At 53.5% G+C, this 24,403-nt stretch overlaps 8 protein-coding genes across 8 annotated transcripts; 4 read left to right on the top strand and 4 right to left on the bottom strand.

The window, feature by feature from the left end:
* Positions 1-177: 177 nt before the first annotated feature.
* Positions 178-1,438, top strand: gh5-1-0 (Endoglucanase gh5-1; the record flags this gene model as incomplete). Its single annotated transcript, XM_037325357.1, has 3 exons — positions 178-528; positions 585-1,272; positions 1,323-1,438. The coding sequence occupies 3 exons, from the start codon at positions 178-180 to the stop codon at positions 1,436-1,438; spliced, it is 1,155 nt and encodes a 384-aa protein (XP_037177155.1).
* A 6,037-nt stretch (positions 1,439-7,475) lies between these two features.
* CGCA056_v010109 (PA-phosphatase related-family protein) lies at positions 7,476-8,713 on the top strand (the record flags this gene model as incomplete). Its single annotated transcript, XM_037325356.1, has 2 exons — positions 7,476-7,691; positions 7,748-8,713. 2 exons carry the CDS (start codon positions 7,476-7,478, stop codon positions 8,711-8,713), a joined length of 1,182 nt encoding a protein of 393 aa, XP_037176572.1.
* A 2,095-nt stretch (positions 8,714-10,808) lies between these two features.
* plyE-5 (putative pectate lyase E) lies at positions 10,809-12,111 on the top strand (the record flags this gene model as incomplete). Its single annotated transcript, XM_037325355.1, has 2 exons — positions 10,809-11,629; positions 11,688-12,111. The coding sequence occupies 2 exons, from the start codon at positions 10,809-10,811 to the stop codon at positions 12,109-12,111; spliced, it is 1,245 nt and encodes a 414-aa protein (XP_037176573.1).
* Positions 12,112-12,330: 219 nt separating this feature from the next.
* Positions 12,331-14,009, bottom strand: met-6-0 (Folylpolyglutamate synthase; the record flags this gene model as incomplete). The annotated part of the gene is made up of 5 exons (XM_037325354.1): positions 12,331-12,572; positions 12,630-12,790; positions 12,845-13,731; positions 13,778-13,909; positions 13,971-14,009. 5 exons carry the CDS (start codon positions 14,007-14,009, stop codon positions 12,331-12,333), a joined length of 1,461 nt encoding a protein of 486 aa, XP_037176224.1.
* An 800-nt stretch (positions 14,010-14,809) lies between these two features.
* On the top strand, positions 14,810-15,298 carry CGCA056_v010106 (uncharacterized protein; the record flags this gene model as incomplete). Its single annotated transcript, XM_037325353.1, has 1 exon — positions 14,810-15,298. One exon carries the CDS (start codon positions 14,810-14,812, stop codon positions 15,296-15,298), a length of 489 nt encoding a protein of 162 aa, XP_037176225.1.
* Positions 15,299-15,614: 316 nt separating this feature from the next.
* On the bottom strand, positions 15,615-16,016 carry CGCA056_v010105 (uncharacterized protein; the record flags this gene model as incomplete). Its single annotated transcript, XM_037325352.1, has 1 exon — positions 15,615-16,016. The coding sequence occupies one exon, from the start codon at positions 16,014-16,016 to the stop codon at positions 15,615-15,617; it is 402 nt and encodes a 133-aa protein (XP_037176226.1).
* A 740-nt stretch (positions 16,017-16,756) lies between these two features.
* yteR-2 (Unsaturated rhamnogalacturonyl hydrolase YteR) lies at positions 16,757-17,967 on the bottom strand (the record flags this gene model as incomplete). The annotated part of the gene is made up of 2 exons (XM_037325351.1): positions 16,757-16,843; positions 16,915-17,967. 2 exons carry the CDS (start codon positions 17,965-17,967, stop codon positions 16,757-16,759), a joined length of 1,140 nt encoding a protein of 379 aa, XP_037176581.1.
* A 909-nt stretch (positions 17,968-18,876) lies between these two features.
* MFS2-0 (MFS siderochrome iron transporter 1) lies at positions 18,877-20,798 on the bottom strand (the record flags this gene model as incomplete). The annotated part of the gene is made up of 4 exons (XM_037325350.1): positions 18,877-19,292; positions 19,342-20,189; positions 20,243-20,530; positions 20,584-20,798. 4 exons carry the CDS (start codon positions 20,796-20,798, stop codon positions 18,877-18,879), a joined length of 1,767 nt encoding a protein of 588 aa, XP_037177226.1.
* Between the last annotated feature and the right edge of the window lie 3,605 nt (positions 20,799-24,403).

Here is a 24,403-nt window from a genome sequence, read left to right as displayed (position 1 = left end):
TGATGGTAGAATAGGAATGGCGCCACGGAATGGAGGGTTCCATGAGACTGCGCGGCCAGAGGGGAAGGGGCATCTTGGCGACGTACCCCAGATATATAAACAACCATAGCCAAGGCTAGCTGCCGAGACACTGCCCTCTCTGCATCCCTCAAGTTCAACCACGATACCAAGCCAAACATGAGGTCCATCATCGCCCTTGGCGCTCTCGTCAGCGGAGCAGCCGCGCAAGCCGGCGCCTACGCTCAGTGCGGCGGCTCTGGCTGGACCGGAGCGACCACCTGCGTCTCCGGGTACACCTGCACCTTCTCCAACCAGTGGTACAGCCAGTGCCTTCCCGGCTCCGGCTCCAGCAACCCGCCGGCCTCGACGACCTTGGCTACCTCCGTCAAGCCCACTTCCACTGCGGCCCCCGGTGCCGGCAGCTGGAGGTGGCTCGGCACCAACGAGGCCGGCGGCGAGTTTGGCGAGAAGACGCTGCCCGGCACATGGGGCAAGGAGTTCATCTTCCCCGACCCGGCCACCATCACCGTAAGTAGTCTTCAACTTACAGATCAGCCACACCCGTATACTGACAAAGCGAGTAGACCCTCCGCGGGCAGGGCTACAACACCTTCCGCGTGCAGTTCAAGATGGAACGCCTGACCCCATCCGGCCTGACCGGCGCCTTCAACACCGCCTACCTCGCGAACTACACCGCCGTGATCAACCACATCACTTCCAGCGGTGGCTGGGCCGTTCTGGACCCGCACAACTACGGGCGCTTCAACGACGCCATCATCACCGACACGGCGGGCTTCCAGACGTGGTGGAAGAACTTCGCGACGCAGTTCAAGGGCAACGACCACGTGATCTTCGACACGAACAACGAGTACAACACGATGGACCAGACGCTGGTGCTCAACCTCAACCAGGCGGCGATCAACGGCATCCGCGCCGCGGGGGCGACGCAGTACATCTTTGTGGAGGGGAACCAGTGGTCCGGGGCGTGGTCGTGGACGACTGTCAACGATAACATGAAGGCGTTGACGGATCCGCAGAATAAGATCGTGTACGAGATGCATCAGTATCTTGATTCGGATAGCTCTGGGACGTCGGATGCTTGTGTGTCGACCACGATTGGTGTGGAGAGAGTGACCGCGGCGACGACATGGCTGAGGCAGAACGGAAAGATTGGTATCCTGGGAGAGTTTGCCGGTGGCGCGAACACGCAGTGCCAGACTGCTGTGAAGGGCATGCTGGATTACCTCAAGGCTAACAGCGACGTGTGGACTGGTGAGTCTGGACTCTTTCGGACACTTTTGAACGCGAGACTAACGAAGCAGGTGCCCTCTGGTGGAGTGCTGGCCCTTGGTGGGGCGACTACATCTATTCTTTCGAGCCTCCCAGCGGCACGGGATACAAGTACTACAACAGCTTGCTCAAGACGTACGCTCCTTGAGAGGTTAGCGGCAGGGGTGCGTGTTGGTGAGGCTCTGGTCAATCCAGCAGTCTAAAGAATGCAAGAGATAAGGAAAAGAAGTTCTAGCTTCATGGATATTCAGTTCAATTACTTCAGTGTACATATTTACCTCGTATATACTACTGCATTCCTTTCAGCCGGATTCATCGTGTGTTTCTCTTGTGTGTGAGGTGACCATCCAGCGAACAGGAACCCAAATACAGATGGATCAGAACTTTAACGATTGTAAACATCGCCGAGTTCCAGCTTTAAGGCCAGATGGGGATTAATTTTATCAGCCCGGGCCGAGACCGGACATGACCCACAAAACTCGGAGCGGGATGTCGGCCATGTGGGCCACACCGGCGATAACTCGAAAGCACCGGCTTGGTGCGTTGTACTACAAACTGGTTAGGCATTATTTGTAACTTCTATATAATTTAAGCGTAAAAATAAGCATCTAATGAAACAGATTGTCATTGCAGACTCCCCCGGCTGGCAGATGCATGTGTGAACTCCTCGCTCCGCTGATCTCCGTGGTTAATCTAAGCGATATTTGAGCGAGTTCGCCGCTCAGAGCTCTCATGGACCGAAGCTCCCTCAGACCATTCACCAAGGTCAGCAGTATCTCCAATGTCTGTAAGCGCTGCGCATGCCAGTCAAGGGCAAATAGTTCGCTCCCCGGATGGAGAGCTGTGATCGTTCCCATTGCCTTCCCGTGGATGCTGCTGTACTGATCGACAAGCTCTTCCGCTTCTGAATCCATCTTCGCTAGATCCATCAAAACGTTGTCGCACATTTGACTGCCTCGCTGCAAGTCTTCAGCAGCCTTTGCGAGACGCTCACGATCTTGTCGAAGAGGCTCCGCTTGCACTTCCATCAAATCACGTTGACGCGCTTCGGCCTGTGAGTAGGACTTTAACTTAGCGGCATGCCGTCTGGAGATCCCAAAATCAGCCATGCATACAGATCTTGATCGAATGATAGATTTACTTGATCCTCCAAAGGGAGAATGTCATCAATGCACTTGCAGACAGACCTTTGATAGGAGATTCGTCAACGGCTTCCGTGTACTGCGGTGGAATCAGCAACCAGAATATTTGCAGCTGGCAAGGATTCTTCAAGCATACAAGTCGATGCTTGGCCATGCGAACCTTGCGTTTGTTGGCACGATTCACAATTGGCTGTATTTGAGCCTCCCCCGCAGCCTCAATGGTCGCGAGCTGTTGAACTACATCTTGCTGATCTGCTAAGGTTTTGTCGCTCTCTAAAGTAATTTCATCTCGGGTAATGTCGTTATCGTTCTTTAGACGTGATACGCTGGATAAGACTTCGGTAATGCATTCCGAGAACTGCTGAGCATCGCTAGATAACGACTCTGCGTTCTTGAGAGCATCTCCCAGGGGTATAATCAAAGAGAGAACATGGTTTTCTGAGTAAGAGCCCAATATAGCCCCTTGTCTCTACGTCAGCTAATGAAATAAATGTAGCATGGTATGATCGACTGACTCCGACTAGAAGACCGCCTGGAAAAAGGGTTCACCCGCCTGATTGCGTTACGAAGTCGCTTGAAATACTGGTATCGTTAGTTCGTTGTCAGCACAAGTAAATATAGTTTCGCCTTGTTTTCTTACTAAGAGGGGACGTCGGACTGTCGGGCTCTCTTGCAGAGACAGGACTTCAATGACCGCTATGAAATCTTTTAACGAAGTCTTGATTCCCTCTTCTATGTTTTGCTGTCTGTTGCACAAGGTGTTGTGGCGGATTTCATGCTCGGCCTTTTGTTGAATAATGCTGTCGCGAGACTCTTTCAGTCGAGCTACTTGCTCCAGCAAGATCTCTGTTCGAGTGGCCATACTGAAGGTCGAGCGAGCCCTTGCTGTCAATCGTCGGAGAAGACTAAGGGTGTCTCGAGTTCGCAGAATGATTGGAGATGAAGAAAATGTCGAAAGAAACCTAGACAAATGGAAACATGGGCCCGACGACCCAGCTGGGATGATTCGGCATACAAAGAGAAAAACAGCGCCGATGGTGCGTGCGGATGAGAAAAGAGACAAGATCTGTTGTGCACATAAGAAGCCTCCCAAAACTGCTTATGCGCCACTAGGCTGCCTCAACACACCCTCATGCAGAGCATTGCCTTTGGTGTGCTAAGAAGAAAGTGCATGTGCCTTTGCCAAGAGCAGGCTCTGCTTTGGGCGTTCAGCTGACTCTGCGGCACTCATGTGGTGTGCCAACCTTGCATGAAGCCTGACAGACTGGGAAAACGTCCAGCGAACACCAATTTTTAATCTGCCACCACGCCAGAATGCAGCCCCACAATGATTCATTTGGCTTCTTCCGTAGTTCTCTATCGTGAGAGGCAGGTAGACAGCCCAGAGACCGGTACGAAGTGACATAGAAGGAGGTATTTCAACGATCAGTGTACGACGCACGCACGATAAAACAAAGCGAAAAGATTCTGTCTGTATTATCTACAAGTGTTAAGCACCCACCCGGAGAGAAATCAGTAACTAGAGCAGGTGACTAGGCTTGCTGACCACCGTGAAACGTTAAGAGGCATTGGCTGTATTACCTGCGGCTAAGATATATCTTCCTGCAGCCGTAAGCTGACAAGTAATAAAGATGAGGCGGGCGCAGTCGGTGTGGACATAAGCGCCCTGCGTCGAGAAGGCTGCCATTGTTCGGGACATCTTGGATGCCTCACCGAAGCCCAGGTTGAAATGCCAAGTTGTAGGATGCCTAAATTATGATTGGAAAGTAATCCGAGACGTACCTCTTCACGCCTGTTGTATGTAAAGACCGTCCACTTCCTGGAATCGCGAATGTATATATGTTTCTGATCGCATCTCATTCATAATTCATCAATCTAGAGTCGGAGGCCTACGAGTTGTCTATCGAACACACTTTTGTGAACCTCAGTATAGAAAACCGAGCCCCAACTCTGCACCTTAGCCCATAGCCTCGAGACTTCGAGGTGATTGAGCAGGTTCAGCGAAATGGCACTCAGTATTATGCCCTCCAATGAGGAGCTTAAAAAGCTCGTCACCGAAATCACCAAAGACATTAATCTCAGCTTGAAGCAGGCTGGATCAATTCCCGACATCTTGAGCTCAGGACCATGGACGATCAATTACCTGAATCAACTACGCCTGTTGGCATACTCTCCTCATGTCTTGCCAGTCACACTAAAGCCCAGAGATGGGGGCCAGTTCAGACACATCAAGTGAGCACATAATGAGTCTGTCAAAGCAGCAAACGCTGATCGAGGATTGCTGCCTCCGCACAGATATAATGACCTCTCTCCTGCCATCGTCCAAGTTGTTGGTCATGCCACGAACGCGTTTCATAGTGCCCACAAAAATATGAATCTTGTGCAGATGCAAGCCAGAGCTCTCTTCGGAAATACTGGATTGGTGAGTGACTCCCTCGCCGCGACGACCGACTGGCCCTTAAATTGTATTGTGCTGAGCATCTACATAGGCACAAGACATTCTCATACATTTACAAAGTCCTGACGGCGGACATACCGCCAAGCGAGCTTTATGGAGTCTCAAGGATGGCATGAAGTGCTGTAGTGATTACATGGACGAGGTTTGTGTTGTTTTTTGGTGAGGTTATTGAGACTGCTCAAGAGCTTGAGCTTGCTCTGACAAAGGAAGCGGGTAAGTTAATCGGTCCTCTAAGGTACTTTAGGCATCTTTTGACATACGACTAGCCGATAGCCAGCAAATGGAGGATCGTCTCAAGACTGATCAAGAAGAACGGAAGGCGGAGATAGATGTTGAAAAACGCCTTTTGCGGGACCATGAAGATCGACTGAAGAGAGGAGAACAGAGTTTGAAGGAAGCACAAGAGAGCTTCAAAGAGACAACTACGCACCCAGGTAAGTTTTGAATGGTCATACTTGCTTTTCGCGAACTAATGCAATTTCAGAGCTCAAGTTGTTAGGTCTCAAGACGCTCTCTGACATCCAAGGCGTGTTTTCCGGGACCCTAGGCGCGGCTGTCAATATTGTGAAAGAAGCGCCAAACATCGCTTTGACGGGTCTAAAAGCGGTGGGAAACTTTGGCAATATATTGTCCGGAGCAGGCAGAGACTCGAACCTCGAAGATCAAGGTGCAAGGCCATACGCAGGTGTATCTACTGTTGATCAGTCATTGCAGTCTGCTGGTGAAATCGGATCGCAGGTATCACGAATGCGGGGCATTATCGAAGACGGCCTTCCAGTCTTGCTCCAAAGCGAGGGCAAAAACAATTTGCTCGACTGCATAGCGCAGATGAAGGCGATAAACGCCAGACTGGGCGAAGGCCCCTACTTTCACTTGGCAGAAGGCATTCTAAAGCAAGGCATAGAGCTGGGAGGAGCTATCCTTGATACCCAGCCAGAAGCTTTTTCCATCGATCTTGAGAGCCACGAGTGGGGACAAAAGTTCAGAGAATGGCAAAGACTCTTGGATCGTATCGAGGACTCACTTTTACAGTTGAGAGCTGCCGCAGCGACACAGGTCGGCCAGGGATTCGGCAACACCACGTCGTCATCTCCAAGCGACTTGAACGGCATCAACTTGCAATCGCTAATGATATTTCGGCAGAATAAGTTAATGATGATGGAGACAGCAATGAGAAATGCCCAAGATAACGTCCAAAGGATCACCCGTCAGAACCAAGCAACACAAAACAAGATGATCGAATTGACCAACCAGATGGAACAACTTGATCATTCGAAGGCCAAGTTGAAAGATACCAAGAAGGTGCTTTTGGAGGCAATAGAAGTGCTGTACGAAATCAAAGGCGGGTTCAACAAGATCAAAAAGACCTTTGATTTCTTGGCCGGATACATCGACATCCGGATCAACCATGGCACAGTTGACCAGCTTACATTTGCCATGGAGGCTGGCCAAGGCCGCATGAGAGACGAAGCCATGCTGTGCTACCAGATCCAAGCGAGGACCATCGTAGACATGGTGCTTCAGATGAGAGGTCACTTCATGTTCATTTACGACATGTCCAAGCTATACTCGGAAATTTCTCAAGACTATATTGTACCGTGCATCGAGCACATGGGAAACCTAAAAGTCAGCAAACTCATCACCGCAGATCAACAGGAGAAGGAAAAGGCTCAAATAATTGAGTTCACGAAAACATGTAGCGAAGCTATTATCAGAATAGCCCAGGAGGAAATGGATAAATTTCAGCAAGAGATGGCTGCGCGCTGCGAAGAGATTCGGGAGGAGTCCAGATTGGAACAACTTGACAAGTTGGTCAGTGGCTCGCATAGGGAGGCCATTATCAAAGACGCGATGAGCAAGGCTAGTGAAAGACTTCTTGAGCAAGAGACTGCTCGAATCAAAGGTATGGAAGAGAAGATGAAAAGGTCATCGGATATCATCAACGACACATGCTTTGATTAGCTCTTGCACAAAGTCCGCTCCTTTAGACTAGCTTCTAGGCAGTATACGATAGCCCTGACCAATTTTCGAGAATTAAAGTGAGACTTCTCTTTGTCACCAATCACCAATCGCGATTCATTCCAATTGAAATAATTACCTGGCAGGGCATGCGCCATTGAATGATGTGGCTGAACCGAATCGCATCAGCCAAGCCTTTTTTGCTGGCCTCCAGTGGCTTAAAGGTGCCAAGGGCATTTCTTGGCATCCCGTAAGCGAGTTGAGCCAAGCACTGCGTGCCTGTCGACAGTTGCACCAGTCGACGGTGGCTGACGTCACAACACCAACACTTGGCAGAGCGCGTGCTGTCGCGACTGTCTCTTGTCGTCAGGTACGACTTTACCTAGGCAGAATGAGCAGGACGACTGTGATTGCCAAGACTTGGGCGAAGGCCTAGGAAGGAGGACATGATCGAAGGCTTCGGCCTTTATCATCTGTCTCTGCCTTCTTGTTGTATGCTCCTATCGACATTCCAAACCACTCCATCGACCTGCGAGCCCTCATTTCCCACAAGCCACCTGCAGCTCTCTCTCGCTGGTGCGTGAGCAGTTCTTGTTGATTCCTTGAGGATCACCATCCTCAACAAAATGGCGGGCTTCAACTTGTTTGGTCGTCGGCGACATGACCGTGAGACACCTCTTCCCACCCACCGCCGCCGAAGCAGTGACGAGACCAAGATCAACGAGCGCTGGCACCGCGGTGAGCCGTATTCCATGGCTCACCGACCTCCATTTATGCTGTGGCTCAAAGTGACGTGGCTCGATATCTTGACGATGATAGCTATGGGCGCCATCGCTTTAGGTGTGAGTACCGCACGCGACCCCAACATCTCCAATGACGGCTGACATGTGAAATGCAGGTATTCCGAGCCCACCCTCCGGCTCACCGACTATTCCCTGTTACCTTCGAGGACGGCGAAGTCGTGTACCCTCAGTTCGCCTACCCTGCCATTCCGCAATATATCCCCAGCCACGCTGCGACTGCCCTTGGCGTCGGTGTTCCGATACTGGTCATACTCCTCTGCCAGATTCGCATCCGCTCGTTCTGGGACATCAACAACGGTATCATCGGTGTGCTCTATGCTCAACTGGGATCGGCCGTGTTCCAGGTCATGATTAAATGGTTGATTGGTGGTCTCCGCCCAAATTTCCTCGAGGTTTGCAAACCCGACATCAGCAAAGCCTCCTTACCAGGTGGCAATGCGACTGGTCTCGACGGCACAGGCTATGGTGGTATCATGTATACTTACGACATTTGCACCACCAAGATGGGAGGTTCCCTTTCCAACGCATTGGAGTCATTTCCATCGGGGCACACAACATCCATGTTTGCCGGCATGGTCTATCTGTACCTCTACCTCAACGCCAAGCTCAAGGTGTGGTCCAACTACCACCCATCCATGTGGAAGCTGATCCTTACCTACGCCCCCATCCTCGGCGCCACACTCGTGGGAGGCTCCTTGACCATCGACCAGTCCCACAACTGGTACGACATCTTGGCCGGCGGCTTGATCGGTACGATGTTCGGTTTCTCGTCATACCGAATGGTGTATGCCTCGATCTGGGACTGGCGTTTCAACCATATTCCTCTCCACCGTAAGATGCCCCTCGAATACGATCTCGACTCTTTCGGCGACGGTCTGGTCGCCACCCGTAAGGCAGGCTGGGGCAAAGGACGGGGAGGAAAGCCCTACGGTACCGACAAGACGGTTAAGACCCGGTACAGCACTAGCAGGGACGGTCGTGGAGTTGGTGTCCCCCGTAAGGCGGTGACATCGCATCATGATAGGACAAATCGTCGTCCTTCAACCGGTGAGATGGTATAATGGGTCCGAAGTTTGGAGTTTGGTCGACACAGCTGCGATACCCGTACGAAGTGACAGCATGTTTTCATTGGATACGCTATGTTACGAACGAAAACGAAAGAGCTCGGGACTCGTCTCAATCTTACTTATTACTTGCTCAATTAATGTTATTCGAAAAATGTTTTATTCAAAGCGTTGACCGCCGGCAGTCTCGAGTCCTGATCGTCAAACTCTGATGAGTTTCTCTTGGCTCGAGACCTAAGCTTCAGGTACAGGACATTGGCTGTCGGCGCACGCTCATAGAATCTGCTGTTATCATATGCGTGGGATGCTATGGAAAACGGTGCCTTCGGCTTCCGAAGCGAAGAGTCGCTTCATCGTCGACTTTCAGTCTGATGCCCGATGGGTCTCTGTGCTCCACATCCAGCACTGCCTTGTGTGTGAAAAGTCCATTATGAAAGTTTAAAAATAACTATAGCTTTATCTCAAACATGCTGCCCGCATGGCTTTCGCCCAGGAAACGTCGAAACAACCGACCCAGCACGTCAAGTTGCCGTTCTAGTCTGAAGTCTATGGCAGCTGTCACGAAAGGCCAAGCGACGTTCGTATGAAGAGATTTGACAGCATCTTTGGCGCCAAACCTTGGGGTCTGAATCATTGTCAAGACATGTGCGCTCTTGGTGCGAGGAGCGTCTCGTAGTAATTGAACGCCTTCGCGAGTCAATCCTGAGGCGGCTGCATGAAGACTGACGATTCTTGGCGTGCACAGCAATTCTTGGCACTGAACTCTGTGAAGATCAGTCAGCGTTGCTGTGCGCCCCCCCTGAGATGATGAGCATCGGTCAACTGATGGTTTGAGAGTCAGACTTTTGACTGCCCGAAAACTCTAATAGGGGCCAAACAAACAGGACTGAAAATCTCCTTGCTCATAGTTCACGGGATTTAACCGCAACTTTCTAGAGATAACATCCACCTTGTCGTCTACCCAGACTTATTTCTTGTTCATTTTTAGCTTAAAATAAGGTGTCTTTTAGTCGGACGGAGACAAGACGAAGGCCGCCTGTAGAAGCCGCCAGTCCGGAGCCCCGGATCCATCAAGACCCATCAACTCCACGCCCGCCCGCCTCGTCTGTAGCGAAAAGAACGGCGAGAGCGCCGCACGGTCAGCCCCCAACCCCGTGCGACCCGAGAACTCCGGGATCCGAGGACCAACAACAACCCTGTCCCGAATTCCCGGGTAGATGAACGGGCTGCTCCAAGCTTTTTTCTTTTCCCCCTTCCAGAAAACCCGCCAGTACGGTGACAGAGATTGGGGGACTGCCAAGAACGTACGACTCGAAAGTCTGTCGTGCCCAGGCCATTAGCTGGTTTGACTTATGATGTGCAGAAGCCGCACGGCATCCCTTATATGAAAATCATCTTATGCCCCTCCGGCAGGCGGGATGAACTGCGTGGAGCTTTTGGTCCATGTCGTCGGATGGCGCTCCCGCTCGAGCTGTCATCCTGGGTAGGACCAACATATACCAGACTGCCCCATATGGGCGACTGGAGGTGCTTTTCCGGGGCAGTTCCACCGTCGAACGCGGGTTAGCCCAGCGTGACACTCGCAATTGGGTTTAGAGTAGTTGCTGCTATGCCCACGAAGAAGTCTTGGTTCCCCTTGGGCCAATGAATCTGACGCTGGAACACATGTCGGCGGTGGATATCCCACAGATTGTAGCGAGGGCAATTTCGCAGGCCGTTGATCCATCATATACACCAGATAGTGGAGAGGCTGGGCAGTCATCGATATACTAACCCGCGTTCGGTGGGATGCCGCTGGGGGTTTCGTAGATGGGAAGTCCACCTCTTGCAGGGGACTCTCAGATGCGATGAACGGATAGCACTACTCTAATCTCAGTAGACTACAAGAAATCATGGTTATATATAAGCCTGCTTCATCACCCTCCATCTGGCCATGTTTCTTTTCGGCAGGCCTCATCGCCAAACAGTTTCTTTCATTCAACCTTCAACACCCTTTTCCCTTTCTCTTTTTCGAAGTCTTCTACTTCTTTCACCAACCTTAGGTTGCCAGTTTCAATAACCACAACTTTACCGTCATTCAACAATTTTCACAATGGCGTCCAGGCTGGTCCTTTTCACCCTTGCCGCACTGGGTGCTGCGAACCCCATCAACCCTGGTGGTCGTGACGCCGAGCGGCCGGCCCGCAGACACATCGGCGGCGTCGGACACCTCGCCCGCGCCGTGATGGCGCCCCAGCAGCCCAAGGTCGAGGTCCGCTTCGCCGGTCCAGGCGGTGACGGTCCGGGCAACAACGGCTCTTGCGAGGACGACGGCAGCAACGTCGGCTCCAAAGCCGACCCCTCCAAGGACAAGTCCAAGGATAAGTCCAAGGACAAGAGCAAGGATAAGAGCAAAGACAAGAGCAAGGACAAGAACAAGGATAAGAACAAGGACAAAGGCAGCGGATCTGGCTCTGGCTCTGGCTCTGGCTCCGGCTCCGGCTCCGGCTCTGGATCTGGATCTGGATCTGGGGGCAGCAAGTCCGGTGGAGGCAAGTCAGGCGGCAGCACTGGTGGTGGCGGTTCTAGCTCCGGCGGCGGCGGAGCCTACCTTGGAGGAGGCGGATCTTCTGCGAACAACGGCACGACTCCAGGGGGTGGTGGAGGCAGCAGCGGGGGTGGCGGCGGCCTGCAAAAGACGTTTCCCACACCCGCCGGCACCGAGAACCTCTCTGCAGTCAAGACAATCACCGGCGTCTTTGACGGAGGCATGAAACTGTTCGATCGTGTCCCGAGCACCTGCACCGGCGGCGAGGGAAACCGCAACGACGCCGCCTTCATCCTCGAAGACGGTGCGACGCTCAGTAATGCAATCATCGGAGGCGGTGCCGGCGAAGGTGTTCAGTGCGTTGGCAGCTGCACGCTCGAGAATGTGTAAGTAACCCATAATATCCTCATCACCCTGACCTTGCGGACTGACGCGATCCCGCAGCTGGTGGGACAAGGTCTGCGAAGACGCAGCCACCTTCCGACAGACGGGCGGGAAGTCGACGGTCCGCGGCGGCGGCGCGCGCGGCGGCTCGGACAAGGTCTTCCAACACAACGGCGGCGGCGAGGTCGAGGTCATCGACTTCTACGCCCAGAACATCGGCCAGCTGTACCGCTCCTGCGGCAACTGCAAGGAGCAGACGGCGCGCACGTCCACCTTCACCAACATCTACGTCGACGGGGCCAAGACCATTGTGCACGTCAACGGAAACCTGGGCGACAAGGCGACTGTCAACGGCGCCTGCATTCTGGGCGGTGCGACTGTGTGCAAGAACTCCAAGGGCGTGACCGGCGGCGGCGAGCCTGGGGATGCGCCTAACGACCCCAACGTCTGCTCCGAGACCAATGTCAAGACTTCTGGCTGTTAATCAGCTCGCTTCATGAGGTAGCAGAACGTATCTGCTAGGTTCGGTTATGTATTGGGTACATGGTATATAGGGAGGGCACTGGCTCGCTGGATGCAGACTGGGTTTCTTGGGTCAGGGTTCTTCTAGCTGTACATACTTGGGCGACTGCTCTGTATATTGTCCAATCAAGCACATATGTTTCTTCAAATCTATTGAAATGTTGAGTTGCGAAATGTAGTCTCAAGGAATGGTGTCCTCGAGCAGTGAAAGTAAACCTCCGACAAGGTAAAAGCTCCCAGTAACCAAGACGTTAATCTCTGAACCCCCGCCGCCAATGTTCAGTACGAAGTCGGTAGAATCCTCAATGGTGGGAACCACAAGCACCCTAGCGACAGGATCGAGGCGTCTCCAAGTTTCTGCCATCTCCTTCTGCGCCTGGAGAGATTTGAGCTCTGCGGGGTTGACGTTGAAGTTGGTGAGATCTTCATCATCAGTGTCGGCGGCAAAGACCAAAGAATTATTGAACGGGGGTTACGTACCAGATTTGGACTGTCGGGTTTTGAAGGTGACGTTGGTGCAGAACACAACATATCGAAACCTAGTCTTGTTGGTTTGATACAGGCTCTCGTGCACCACTTTCAGCAGAGCATGGGCGTCTCTCGTGGACTGTTGGTTGAAGACTAGTGCACACGGAAGGTTCCTACAGCAAATGATTAAAATTGGCGGGAGATGAAAGAGGAACAGGGCAACTCACGAGTACCGGGTGGCCGTGTTAAACCACCGACAAGCGACTTCGAGGCTTTGCTCATTATGAGCCCCATCTAGATGCCAGCGAATATTTCCCGTAATCTTTCTTTCGCATCTGCCCCTCCAGACCATGGTCTCCAATCCACGTTTAACCTGGCTTGGAAGATAATCACCGCCCCATGAAATAGGTGCCCCCCATCTCTCAAGAATGGCCCCTGCTAGGTGAATAGCAAGGGAGGCGTTCCCCTTTTGGAAAGATTCGTCTGGGTAAATGCTGATCTCTCCAAGAGCCGGTATCAGGTTTATCTTCATCAGGTTTGCCCCTTTCTCGATTGCTCTGTCACTCAAAACCTTCATCGCTGCAGCGTCTTGACCTACGGTGAAAGCAGGGCACCCCCTTTTCATTATCCCCGCCTTATGCCATGCGATTTGCTCAATCGTGTTACCGAGAGTCTGTACATGATCTATTCCCAGCGTCGTGATGGCAACTGCCACCGGCTGATCGATGATATTTGTCGAGTCAAGCTCACCGCCAACCCCGACCTCGTAGATGGCTGCGTCGACATTCTCTTGCATGAAGACGTGGAATGACATTAGGGTCAAGAATCGGAAGTAAGTTGGCTTTTCTTCATGACCCAGTTCCTGTTTTGCAGATAGGGCATCCCATACTTCGAAAAAGTATTGAGTGAAGAGCTCCTCTGAGATAGGCTCTGAGTTGATTCTTATTCGCTCTCGTACTGATAAGAGATGGGGGGATGTGTACAGACCAATCTTTCGTGGTGCGCTTGACTCGTTGTGGAAGCTTTGAAGTATGGAATTCGTGTATGCGCACGTAGTCCCTTTGCCTTTTGTGCCGGCCACGTGGACGATGTTCATGCGGTTCAGATCGCGAGGCTCAATAGTCAGTCAGGATTCATCGACGGGGCTCTGGGATGATCACAGTATAGCCAAGGCATCCAAGCCAGTACTTCATCTGCTTCAACGCGCCTCCATCCAGCTTCTGACCGTGATGCCGCCTTTCTTCCATGGCCTTGTGACCCGACTGCGTCGAGTTCAACAGATTGATGGCATCCTTCAAACAGTCAGTCTTTCTACGCCTACTAGTGTTGGGCTGGGAATTCTGGGGTAAATACCTCGTAGCTGTGCCTTGTATCTTCCCTCACTGCCGGCATTTCCGAAGTTTAGAATGATGCAATAGTAGATTTTGATGATAAGCAAGGTACCGGCAACGGGATAGTATTTATGTCAATCGTTTTTGGCGTCTGATAGCGTTTGCTCTCATTTATGACCCAAAGATCCGGTTCGCTCAAGAGGCCATTCACTCTATCGAAATGCGATTGAAGTTGTCGTTAGTGATGAGGTAAGTGCCTCGTGTCGTCCGATGTACGCAACCTTGCGAACAGGAAACTTGTGCTTGTAGCACGGCAAGATAAGCCGTGCCCCTGGCACGTTCTCATATCTACACAACGAATCTCGGAGTTTCGGGCGTGAATCCGCTTACAAACCGGTTTGATACGGTATTCTCGGTCCCAGCTCAGATTGTGCATCTCAATTTGGAGGTTATCACCGACCTACCCCCAATATGCCGCGACTCGGTGCCACACTCACTCTTACGCATCCCCGTCCTCCAGCCGACGTTCCCCAGCCACCATTCCGGCCCCCGAGACGCCGCGGAAGACCCGTTTCGTTAACCCGGGACAGTGCATAGTCGCAACACCGCAACCGCGCCTTCATCTGATCCACATCTCCGGTTTCACTCACCACTGGACGCCGGATGTTCCCCAAGCCCCCATCCGAGCTCTTGCACAATCATCAACGTGAACTTAAAGGATGGATGCAGCTGCAAGATGAACATTCCCGGGTGTCTGCGGTTCTCAGCTCTGCAGCCCTCAAGTCAAAAACCTACTGCCCACGACACCACAAACTCGACGCCAACCACCAATCTCACGTGCCAACCTCCCCCCATCTCAAAATGACCGACCTCAAAAACCTCCCCGAGATATACTGCCGCGCCTGGGCCTCGCGCGACCCGGCCCCGCTCCTCGCCCTCTTCGCGCCCGACTCCGTGATGACCGACCACGGCGCCCAGATCCAGGTGCCCTTCGCCTTCCTCGAGCGGCACCACAAGCACTGGAACGGCGCGCACGACGACTTCGCGGTGTGGCTCGACCCGCAGTACCCCGTCTACTGGGCGCAGCTCGACGACCAGGGCAACGGGTACTGCAGCTTCCGGACGGTCAACAAGGGCGTCTTCGTCAACGACCTCGGGCGGCGCAAGGCGACGGGGCTGCCGTTTCAGTACTCGGGCGTGATCGATCTGAAACTGCGAGAGGGCAAGATCGTGCAGGCGGACGAGTGGTTAAGGGTGCCGTTTGAGGATAGCGTGGCGCCGGAGAAGTATATTACGATTTCGGAGGAGAGTCTGAAGGGGGTTATGAGGAAGGACCTGCATCAGGAATGAGGGCAGTTATGTTGGTGTAATGAGAGTTGACCTCACTTGTACATGAAGAATCATTTGCAGCGCAGAGACCGATGTGTTGTGTTCAATTTGATGATGACTTTCAACCTACCCTTCTTATTATATACAGTGCCCTTTGCTGGCTGAGCGTCGCCTTTCCACAATGACACTTGCACATGCAACTCATACAAATACATGATAACATTCATCTCATACCATCATAACCCATTCTCATCCATCCACTCATTTTCTCTTCCCCTGGTTTCCTCCCCTACGACATCGTCAGTGTCAACTCACCTCATCTCAACGGATCCAGCACTCACAGTATCGATAACGTCAAATCGCCCTGGATCTTAGCCTTCAGCTCAATATCGACATCAAGATCCATATCAAGCCGCACCGAAGGCGCCCCCTTGCCTTTACTCTGCACTTGCTGCCCGTTCTGCGGCGCAACTTGCTGCGCGGTGGACCCGTCTTCTCCCTGCTGGTACTCGTACACCTGACGCTGCCGCCCCTCCCGACGACGAACTCCCTGCTGTTGTTGCTGCGCCGCAGCCTGGTTCCTCGAGTCTTGGGAGCTGGTTTCCGTCTCAGAGGCAGAGCTTTCGGTGGGTGGTCGGGCGGGGTTCTTCGAGGGTCCGGGCTCCTGCGCCGTCATTGCGGGGTTCGCAGCCGGCGGCGCCGTTGGCTGCGTTGCGCGCTCTTCCGTGTGCGACTCCATTAGGTATATGTTTAAGTTTTGCTAAACCGTATGCGCGGTAGATCGTGCGACGTTGAGCAATGGAGTATCTCTTATTTGGCGCGACACAATAATTGTTAGGTTGTCGACGTAGTGATGGTATCGATAAGGACAGAACTGCTTCAGATCCAATGCTGCAGGGACTTGTGCGTTTTCCCACGCGCGCCACCAACCCGAAATAAAACGCCTCGATTCAAAGTTCTAGAACGTGCCCGGATGACGTAGCGATGCGAAGCATGCTGATGTTCTACCCGCTGCGTGGAGAACCGTGTCTTGCTCCCTTCCGGGATCGAGTGAGGATCATGTCGGGATGACATCATCCGCCGCCCCCCTCTGATCCCGCAGCGGGGTGGTTTGGCCCACGAAACAATGTCCACAACTCGCGACCGAGAACGTTCGAAAAAGAATCAACGGGAATGACTAAGATCGTTTGAAAGATGATGCGGAGTCCGAAGGGTACGATTTGGGATGAACTTGGGTGCGGATGAATTATTTTGCAGGTTGGGAATGTGAGGACCATACTAAAGTCTCCCATTATCTGTCGTTGTCTCTGAAGCTGCTGAATGAGGCTAATATGATCCAAGATGATCCTGCGATTCCTCTAGATATCTACAGAAAATCATACAAGCTCACATACTGTCCATTACTCAGAGCAGGTTCTCTAGCTACGCCTCATTCGAACACACACTGGCGTCATTCGGCAGTCGGGCCTCGCGCCTGGTCTAGATGAGCTCCTCCTCAATGGCAGCAAACAAAAACGCCCCAGACCCTCTCGCATCGTTCTCAACAAGGGGGATACTCGTGTAATACTGCACGCACACTCATTAGCAACATTCCCAACAGCGAGGTCAGGCCAAGAAAACAAAAGAGAAAGACCCACCTCGAAGCTCGCATTCGAGTTCAAACTCCCGACCTGCACCGTCCCCAAGAAACTAATCGTCCCATTCCCATCCTCCCTTACGAACTCATCCACCAACAGCTCATACGCCTTCAGCCCTACCGCCTTATACTTCTCCTCCAGCAACCCGTCCCTCACGCCGCGCAACAGCCCATACGCAAACATGGCCGTCGCGCTTGCCTCAATGTAGTTCCCCTTACGTGTCTCGTATCCCTCGTTCATGATCAACCACCACCCGCCCCCGGCGTCCTGGCTGCGCTCCAGCCCGTCCGCCAGCGTCACAAAATACCCCAGCAGCCGCGCATACCCGGGCAGGTCCGAAGGGTACACCTGCAGCGTGTCGATGAGCGCCATGAAGTACCATCCCACCGCGCGGTTCCACACCAGCGGGCTCGCGCCGGTGACGGGATCCGCCCACACGGCATCCTTCGCCTCGTCGTACCCGTGCACGAGGAGGTTGCTCGTGTGGTTCCGGCAGTGCTCCTCGATCAGATCGAACTGCAGCGCAATCTCCTCCCAGGCAGTGACGTTCTCCCTCTCAAACAGGCTGACGTACGTCGCGTAGAAGGTGTCCGCCATGTATATCCCGTCCAGCCACATCTGGTCCTCGTAGATGGGCGCGCGGTGCCAGAACCCGCCGCTCGGCGTGCGCGGCCAGCGGTTCAGCTGCTGCCGCAGCCCGTCCGCCGCGGTCTTGAGCTTCGCGTCGCCGGAGCGCTGGTAGAAGTACAGCAGGTTGTTGCCGATGCGGATGTCGTCGAGGGAGTACCACTCCGGGTCCCAGCCGTCGAGCGTGCCGTCCGCGCTGACGAGCGACGAGACCTTGGCCTCGGCGGATTTGAGAAGGGGCGAGGTCGGGGAGATGTGGGCGCCCGCGCGGGCGATGCCTTCCCAGAGGACGGCGGGGCCGTAGCCTGCGTCGATGGGGGTTTGGCGGTCGATGAAGGAGGAGGCGAGCCACTCCGAGTAGGCCCGGGCTGCGTTGGTGAGAGCGAGGCTGCTCGTGAGAGCGAGGATGGGGAAGGAGGTACGCATTGTGTGAGAGGTGAGAACCAACTCCGGGAATGGGTTAACGGGAGAGAGTAGACAAGCCGCCGCTGAGAATCAGGCCAAAGAAGGCAGAGAAGGAGAATGGACTTCCCATATTAATACCGTGGCAATGCCCTCGTTATCTTGCCCCCGGTGAGCCGCCATTCGGCCGGGTCCATGGGCTGGAATTGCATAGCCTACTCCAAAGTCGTGCTGTTATTGTGTGTAACTACATGTCGATAATGGAGGCGTAATCGATCCACTCCCAATTCGCCATCTCAATGGAGGAAATTCTTTCTCTTGCAGAATTGCATGCGCTGGATGCTAGCAATCGCGGGGGATCGAGCGCGTGCCAAGACGGTGAAATAGGGTCTGGGTAGCATTGGTCCTGTTTGGGGTAAAGATGGTCGACGTTCGTGCCGAAATTGTCCCTCTCACTCGAAAAGGGTCGGCAGTGGAAAAATGTCTTCGTGCCATGAGAGAATTCTATCTCATCCATTGAGGTAACGAAGTAGACGTGAAGGACAGGCGAAACGCCTTCGATCAACTTGGATCCTCACGCTCTCGCCATGTGCCAACCCCTTGTTCGCCAAGCCAGTCGCCGCGTGGCCGGAAGAGATACACCGGTAGCACCGGCTCGCTGGATGGATGCAGCCCAAGCGGCGCGTCTTCCAAGAGAATCGTCGACTGCCCTCATGCTGGAAGATTTCTGTAAGGGAGACATGTCGAAAACACTAGGACAAGCGAGCACTAGAGTAATGTTCGGTAAACTGTCATCCACATCCCATCAATTAAATAAGATATATACTATGGAAGTCCATTGAGATATGCAGTCTCTACTAGGGGACTTGCTTTCTTCGTGATGCGAACGGCTTCCGCCATGCAAAAGGGGTATCATATGCCGCACCATTCCACTTAAACAACGTTTCCGCGCACCTGCTTCACCTTCTTAACGTTGATGTCTCTCCACATGGCAACGGAGCCAAGTGCACCAACCAACAGGCACACACTGGTGATGAGCATGATGCGCTGGGAGTCGCCGTAAGCACGCTGAATTCCAATGCGCTCAGGAGATCCGACAGGGTAGCCGAGCTGCGAGTAGATATCTCCGTAGATCTGGTCGACAGGAGTTCCTGCAGGTGTGTACTTCGCAATATTCTTCTTGAAGGTTCCTGTCCAAATGGCCGATGCGACGGTGTAACCAACCGTGGAGCCAATGCTGCCAAACAGATCGAGAACGGCAAAGATAACTGCGACATGCTGGTGGTCGGAGGGAGAAAGCATAGCCATCTCTCCGCAGATGACGGAAGGACCACCCGCGAAGGCAACAACTGCACAAGTTAGTAAAATGAGATACTTGCGACGCAACGAGCAACTTACAGATTTGGGTCATGACAACGTATCCAATGTCTTTGTCCGGCTGACGGAAATGGATCATGAGGCCAACACCAAGCATCATAAGAGGGATGCAGAAAAAGAGGGCGAATGGCTTGAAACGTCCAGTCTTGTAGATCAAGCCAGAAATGATGAGGGAGAAAGCGCAGGATCCGGTGCGATAGATGTTGCCGATGTAGGTTGCCTGTGAGACAGAGGTGTTCCAGACGACCATGAGCATGGAGTTGAAGAAAGAACCCCAAACGGCCGAGTTGAAGAACAGGAAGACAAACATCAATCCACCGAAGAAGACGGTTCGGTCCATTAGCAGGGAGAAAGGGATGAAGGTGACTGGGGCCCAGAACTTCTCATAGACAGCAAAGAGAATGATCAGGAGGAAACCAATGATGATGAAAGAGATGATCATGGGCGAGCGCCAGCCGTCGGCCTGGTAGGAATACAAGCTGAATGGCAGGAGGAAAAGAGCCATGCCGGTAGCAAGAATGAGGATGCCCAAAGCATCCACCTCAATGAGGAACGCCTTGACTTTGGCAAGAGAGATGTTCTTGATCGCGCCGCGGTCCTGAATGACGCCCTGCTTGATAGCCTTGCGTTGGTTCCAGAGGAAGAGACCGACCAGGGGGCAAATCACGACGGGTGCAACGATGGACCAAATGCCCAGACCCCAGCGCCAACCAATACCGCCTTCCTTGAGAAGACTCTCGGTAATAGGTCCGGCAGCCCAAGTCAGGAAGATGTAAGGCGACGTGGCAAATGACAGCATGAGGGCTCTGCTCTTCAGTGTTGAGGTATCGGCGATGAAAATGGTAATGCAGTAGCTAAGGCCCTGGGATCTGTGATTTGCAAATTAGACGCTGACTTTTCTGGTGGAAAGATGATGTCTTACCCAGTGGAGTAGAAGACCTGTGCCGCGGCATAGGTCTGGACATTTTGGCATGCCGCCATCATGATGAAACCGAGCATCCAGCACACAAGCATCAAGGAGAGACCTTGAGGACGGCCCCAGGTGTCAAGAATCTTGGCTAGGGGCAGCTTGATGAGACCAGCAATCAGAGTTGACATGATGCTCGTTGCTGCTGTCAGAGAGTGCAGCGAGAAGCTGCTGGTGACGAAAGGCGTCAGGACACGGATGGAAACTTCTTGGATGGCGGTGACGACGTAGAAGAGCCAGATGCTGAATAGGTTGTTAGTAATAGGTTCCCAAGAACCCCCACTCAAGCGACTCACAAGATGTAGGCAATGATCAGGTCGCGCTTTGTCCAGACGGCCGTCATACCCTCAACCTTGGCAACACCAGCTTGAACATCTTTGCCCACAAGGTCCTCCTCGCTTGACTTCTCGGCAGTATTTTTCAGCGACTTTTCATCGCCGGCCGGCAAAGGCTCGGCTGGCTCAACGGCCACCTGCTCCTCGGCGGGAGCCTTCTTGGAGAATAAGCCCATTATCGCTGTGTTGTCTATTCGATTGGTTGTCTAATCGGAAGCCGGCTTCGCTTGATGGTCAAATGTGCGAGAACCAGGCTCAGCGGCGCAGTAGAGCAACAAGGAGCCCCGTTTCTTGCTGTCGTGGGGAGGGATGCAACTGGGAGAGACACAGGCTACCCGATGGAGGGCAGCGTGGTGAGCTGGTTATATACAACATGGTACGGGACCCTCCGGCAGGCCCATGCAAGGACATTGGCTCGGCGATGCGATGTTGAAGGTTGATTTTGACGAATGTCAACGCTAAGGCAGAGGCGAGAGCCACCCACACCTCCACCACGCCCAGGACTAGCACCAACAGGCTCGTGTGCCTGGATGTCCAGCTCTCGCCCACGCAAAAGAACCGTCTGGCGGTTTTGGGTGGTGGGGAAGGGTCCACGGGATGGCTAGGATCAGCAGTGGCCGACGGACGGTTCTGGGTTGTGGTAAGCAAGCCAGACCACGCCGGTGTTCCACTCTGACGACTCGGGCTGTAGTGGTGCCATTCATTGTCTTCTGGTACGGATGGCCGCAGAATTACGAAATCAAGTCAAGGTCGTTGGGCGCGTTCCGACGGAGTGGAGAAACATGTCGCAGGCGGCAGTCGATGTAAAAGGAAGCCCTCCGAGAGCATGAGATTCTTGGAGGATGCTTCGGATGGACAGCTGAAGAGTGGAAAGAGGTTCTAGTTGCTTGGCGTTACAATGGTGAATCGTGCGTGCAGATGCGTGAAGGGTGGAAGCCTGCCGTTAGGAGCCGATGCGCCGAAAGAAGCCCTAGCTGCAGCTCGGTTACCAGTGTCGGGTCACTCGTTGGTGGCATCGATCCATGGCCTCACATGTCAGATTGGCTGGAAAAGAGCTCACTGCCACTTGTCTCGGGCGTTGGCGAGTGGATTGCTGTAAGATGCTGGCCTGATTCGAGCTCAGGGGTTCGCCGGTTCATGTGGCCTTGGCTACCCTTTCCCAGCCTTAAGCTATGGACGATGATTCTGTGGCGAGAGACGGAGGATGACCGGGTGTTGACGCCCTCTGGTCGCAAGATGTTTGCATTTCTGACGCAGCTGAAGCCATTCGAGTAGTCTCGAAATCGTCAAGCCTAGCTCGAGATGATCTAGCAGAGGCGGCCGACCGGACGGAGCCATCGCCCTCAACGGCGGACCTTGCTGGACAGAAGTTCTTTCGAGCTGCGGGTCTTTGCGAGCATCCGGAGTCCGAAAGTACCCCAGCCGAGGCACCAAATAAAGACAGAAAAAAGCTTGACTTGAAGGTTGACCGGGGCTTAGTGGAGGAGAAAAATGCTACGTGAACTTGGACGGGCACGAGAGGCCACAGTGGAAAACTGGAAGGAGCGATCAGTGGTGAACGCACCCCACCCACTGTTGCAGGGAAGGAGGTCCCCCAACGGCGGCCATTGGTTGGTCCATCGCCTTTAGTGTCACTTTAGGCGGTGGGGCCGTGCCAATGGCGCTGATGCAAAATTTTTATCTGATTCGGCCCCGCTTTTAGCAATCTTATCAGATCATCAGGCTCGCTGACTGGCCGACAACATCCGCCACTTCCACGTCGCCTCTCCGGGATTCCATCTCCCATCTCCCATCTCAATCATTCATCCCGATCCCCAGACCCAGGAAAGGTCCCCACGAAGACCGCTTTTCTACGAGTGTCTTCCGCGTGCCGAGCAGCGTTACACTGGCGCCAAGTACTATATCTGCATACGAAGTCACTGCTACCAGAGAATCGTGGACATCATGGACTCAATGACAATGTCGCAGCTTTTGGCGTTGATAATGGGAAAGCAATTCGACAGCCGTACTGACTCCGAATAGTTCCGCATGCCACGGCGCCAACATGCCAACAAGGCCGAAAATCGGCCTTGATCGAAGCCTCACCCGAATTTAATGTTTAATGCGCGCTTGCTGTGCCGCAAGACCAGTCACGGAGGTCTCGCGAGCCCTGCATGCCATTCTAGTCGGGCGGCAGTCGGAGCCAGGTTCATGCAACGGCGTCGGTGCCCTACAGAAAGCGTCTCTCAGCCTTCTGAGAATATTTTCATGCCCTGTCTTCACCTTTGATCGTGGCGATGTCTCGGAAGTTATGCGTACTGGGGCCAGAAGACGGGAATCATGCCGCTTAGCCGTCACGTCAGCGTCCCTTGCCGATCTAGACGCCTCATCCCACCGGCGAGAGAGCACTAATCCAGACCACTGGGCCAAGCGGGCTTTCGAAGTTGATCAAGTTGCCGCTGGCTATGAGGGAAAAGGCCCTTCCGTGAAGCGCGATTGCCGATCCAGCATGAGCGCTACCCGGGAACATGACAGTGTCTCGGGACCCAATTCCCGACAGCTCGACTGCAGGTTCCAGCGCGGACTGTGTTGAGAGCCAGATCACGGCGGTGCCACGCGACGATGCGCGGATCGTCAACCCGCAATGACCCAAGCTGGCGATGCCAAGAGGTTGGCAGCCTGCCAACCCGAAGTCAAAGCAGTCTTTCAAAGTGGCGCCACGGAGCTCCGGATCCCATCGCAAGGCTTTTTGCGACTTTGCTTCAGGCTACATATCTTGCAGCCTTCAGCTTTGAGGCCAACCCGTACCCACCCCATCGCCGGAGATGATGGCCACCCAGCAACGGAGACGGTCCACCAACAAGACCGATGCGACCATTCAAATGACAGGACACAGGAGTCACAGCACCAATCCTACAAGCGATTGTGAATGCCAAATAACCCAAGACTTTCCCATTTATCGTGTCAACTTCGCCCCAGGAAATTCTTGCCCCAACAGGAAACCACTGCATGCAAGACTACCTCCACCGACATCGGCCCGCCATCAAGGGTGTCGTGGGGGCGTCCAACCCAGCTTACCACGCTGGAAATAACCTGACAACAGACAATGCATCCTGTAGGCTGCCCAGGCCAGCGCGCGGAGCATTTGCGGCCCCATCCGCATAAAGAGCATCTTTTAACGACACCTCTTCCCGCGCAACGTGGCACGCGAAAACCAAAGATCTTTCCAGACAACTAAAGAATGTAAGATGCCCGGAGTCGCGCCCACATCACGCGTTGTTCGAGATGGGCTTTCCCCTCATTTGTATCAACTACAGCATCCTGCCGTCCATAGAACCGTGTTAGTGGCGGCCGCCCGTGGAAGCTAAGCGCTACGCTGGACGTTTGTCGAAACAGATGCTATTTTACGCGAGAGTGTGGCCAACCTCGCGTTCACCTGCCCCCAAGACAACCGTACAGCTCACCCAACACGAAACAATTTGTCATGGTTTTCTTCCAGTTGTGTTGGCTCATCAATGGAATATTTACTACTTTGAGAGCCTGGACCGGTTCACACCCACTGCCACTGAGGGAGTGCTATTCTATGCTATCTATCGGCCCGAGCTCCACAATACAGCAATTTGCGGCATGTCTGGACACTCAATCCACGCTTTCGAGCGATGAAGTGATCGGAGTCTTGACCTAATGAACGAGAATATGAACGAGAATATCGTTTGGCCTGAAAATAGTCATGATGGCCAGCCGTCCGGCACTTGATATGCGGGTCCTGGACCATGGTCAGCTCCCGGTGCTCGGCCGGGCC

The sequence above is a fragment of the Colletotrichum aenigma genome (assembly GCF_013390185.1).
Source record: "Colletotrichum aenigma strain Cg56 chromosome Unknown KSG_Cg56_contig06, whole genome shotgun sequence".
Lineage (NCBI taxonomy): Eukaryota > Fungi > Ascomycota > Sordariomycetes > Glomerellales > Glomerellaceae > Colletotrichum > Colletotrichum aenigma.
This window is presented reverse-complemented; position numbering and strand designations above follow the sequence as displayed.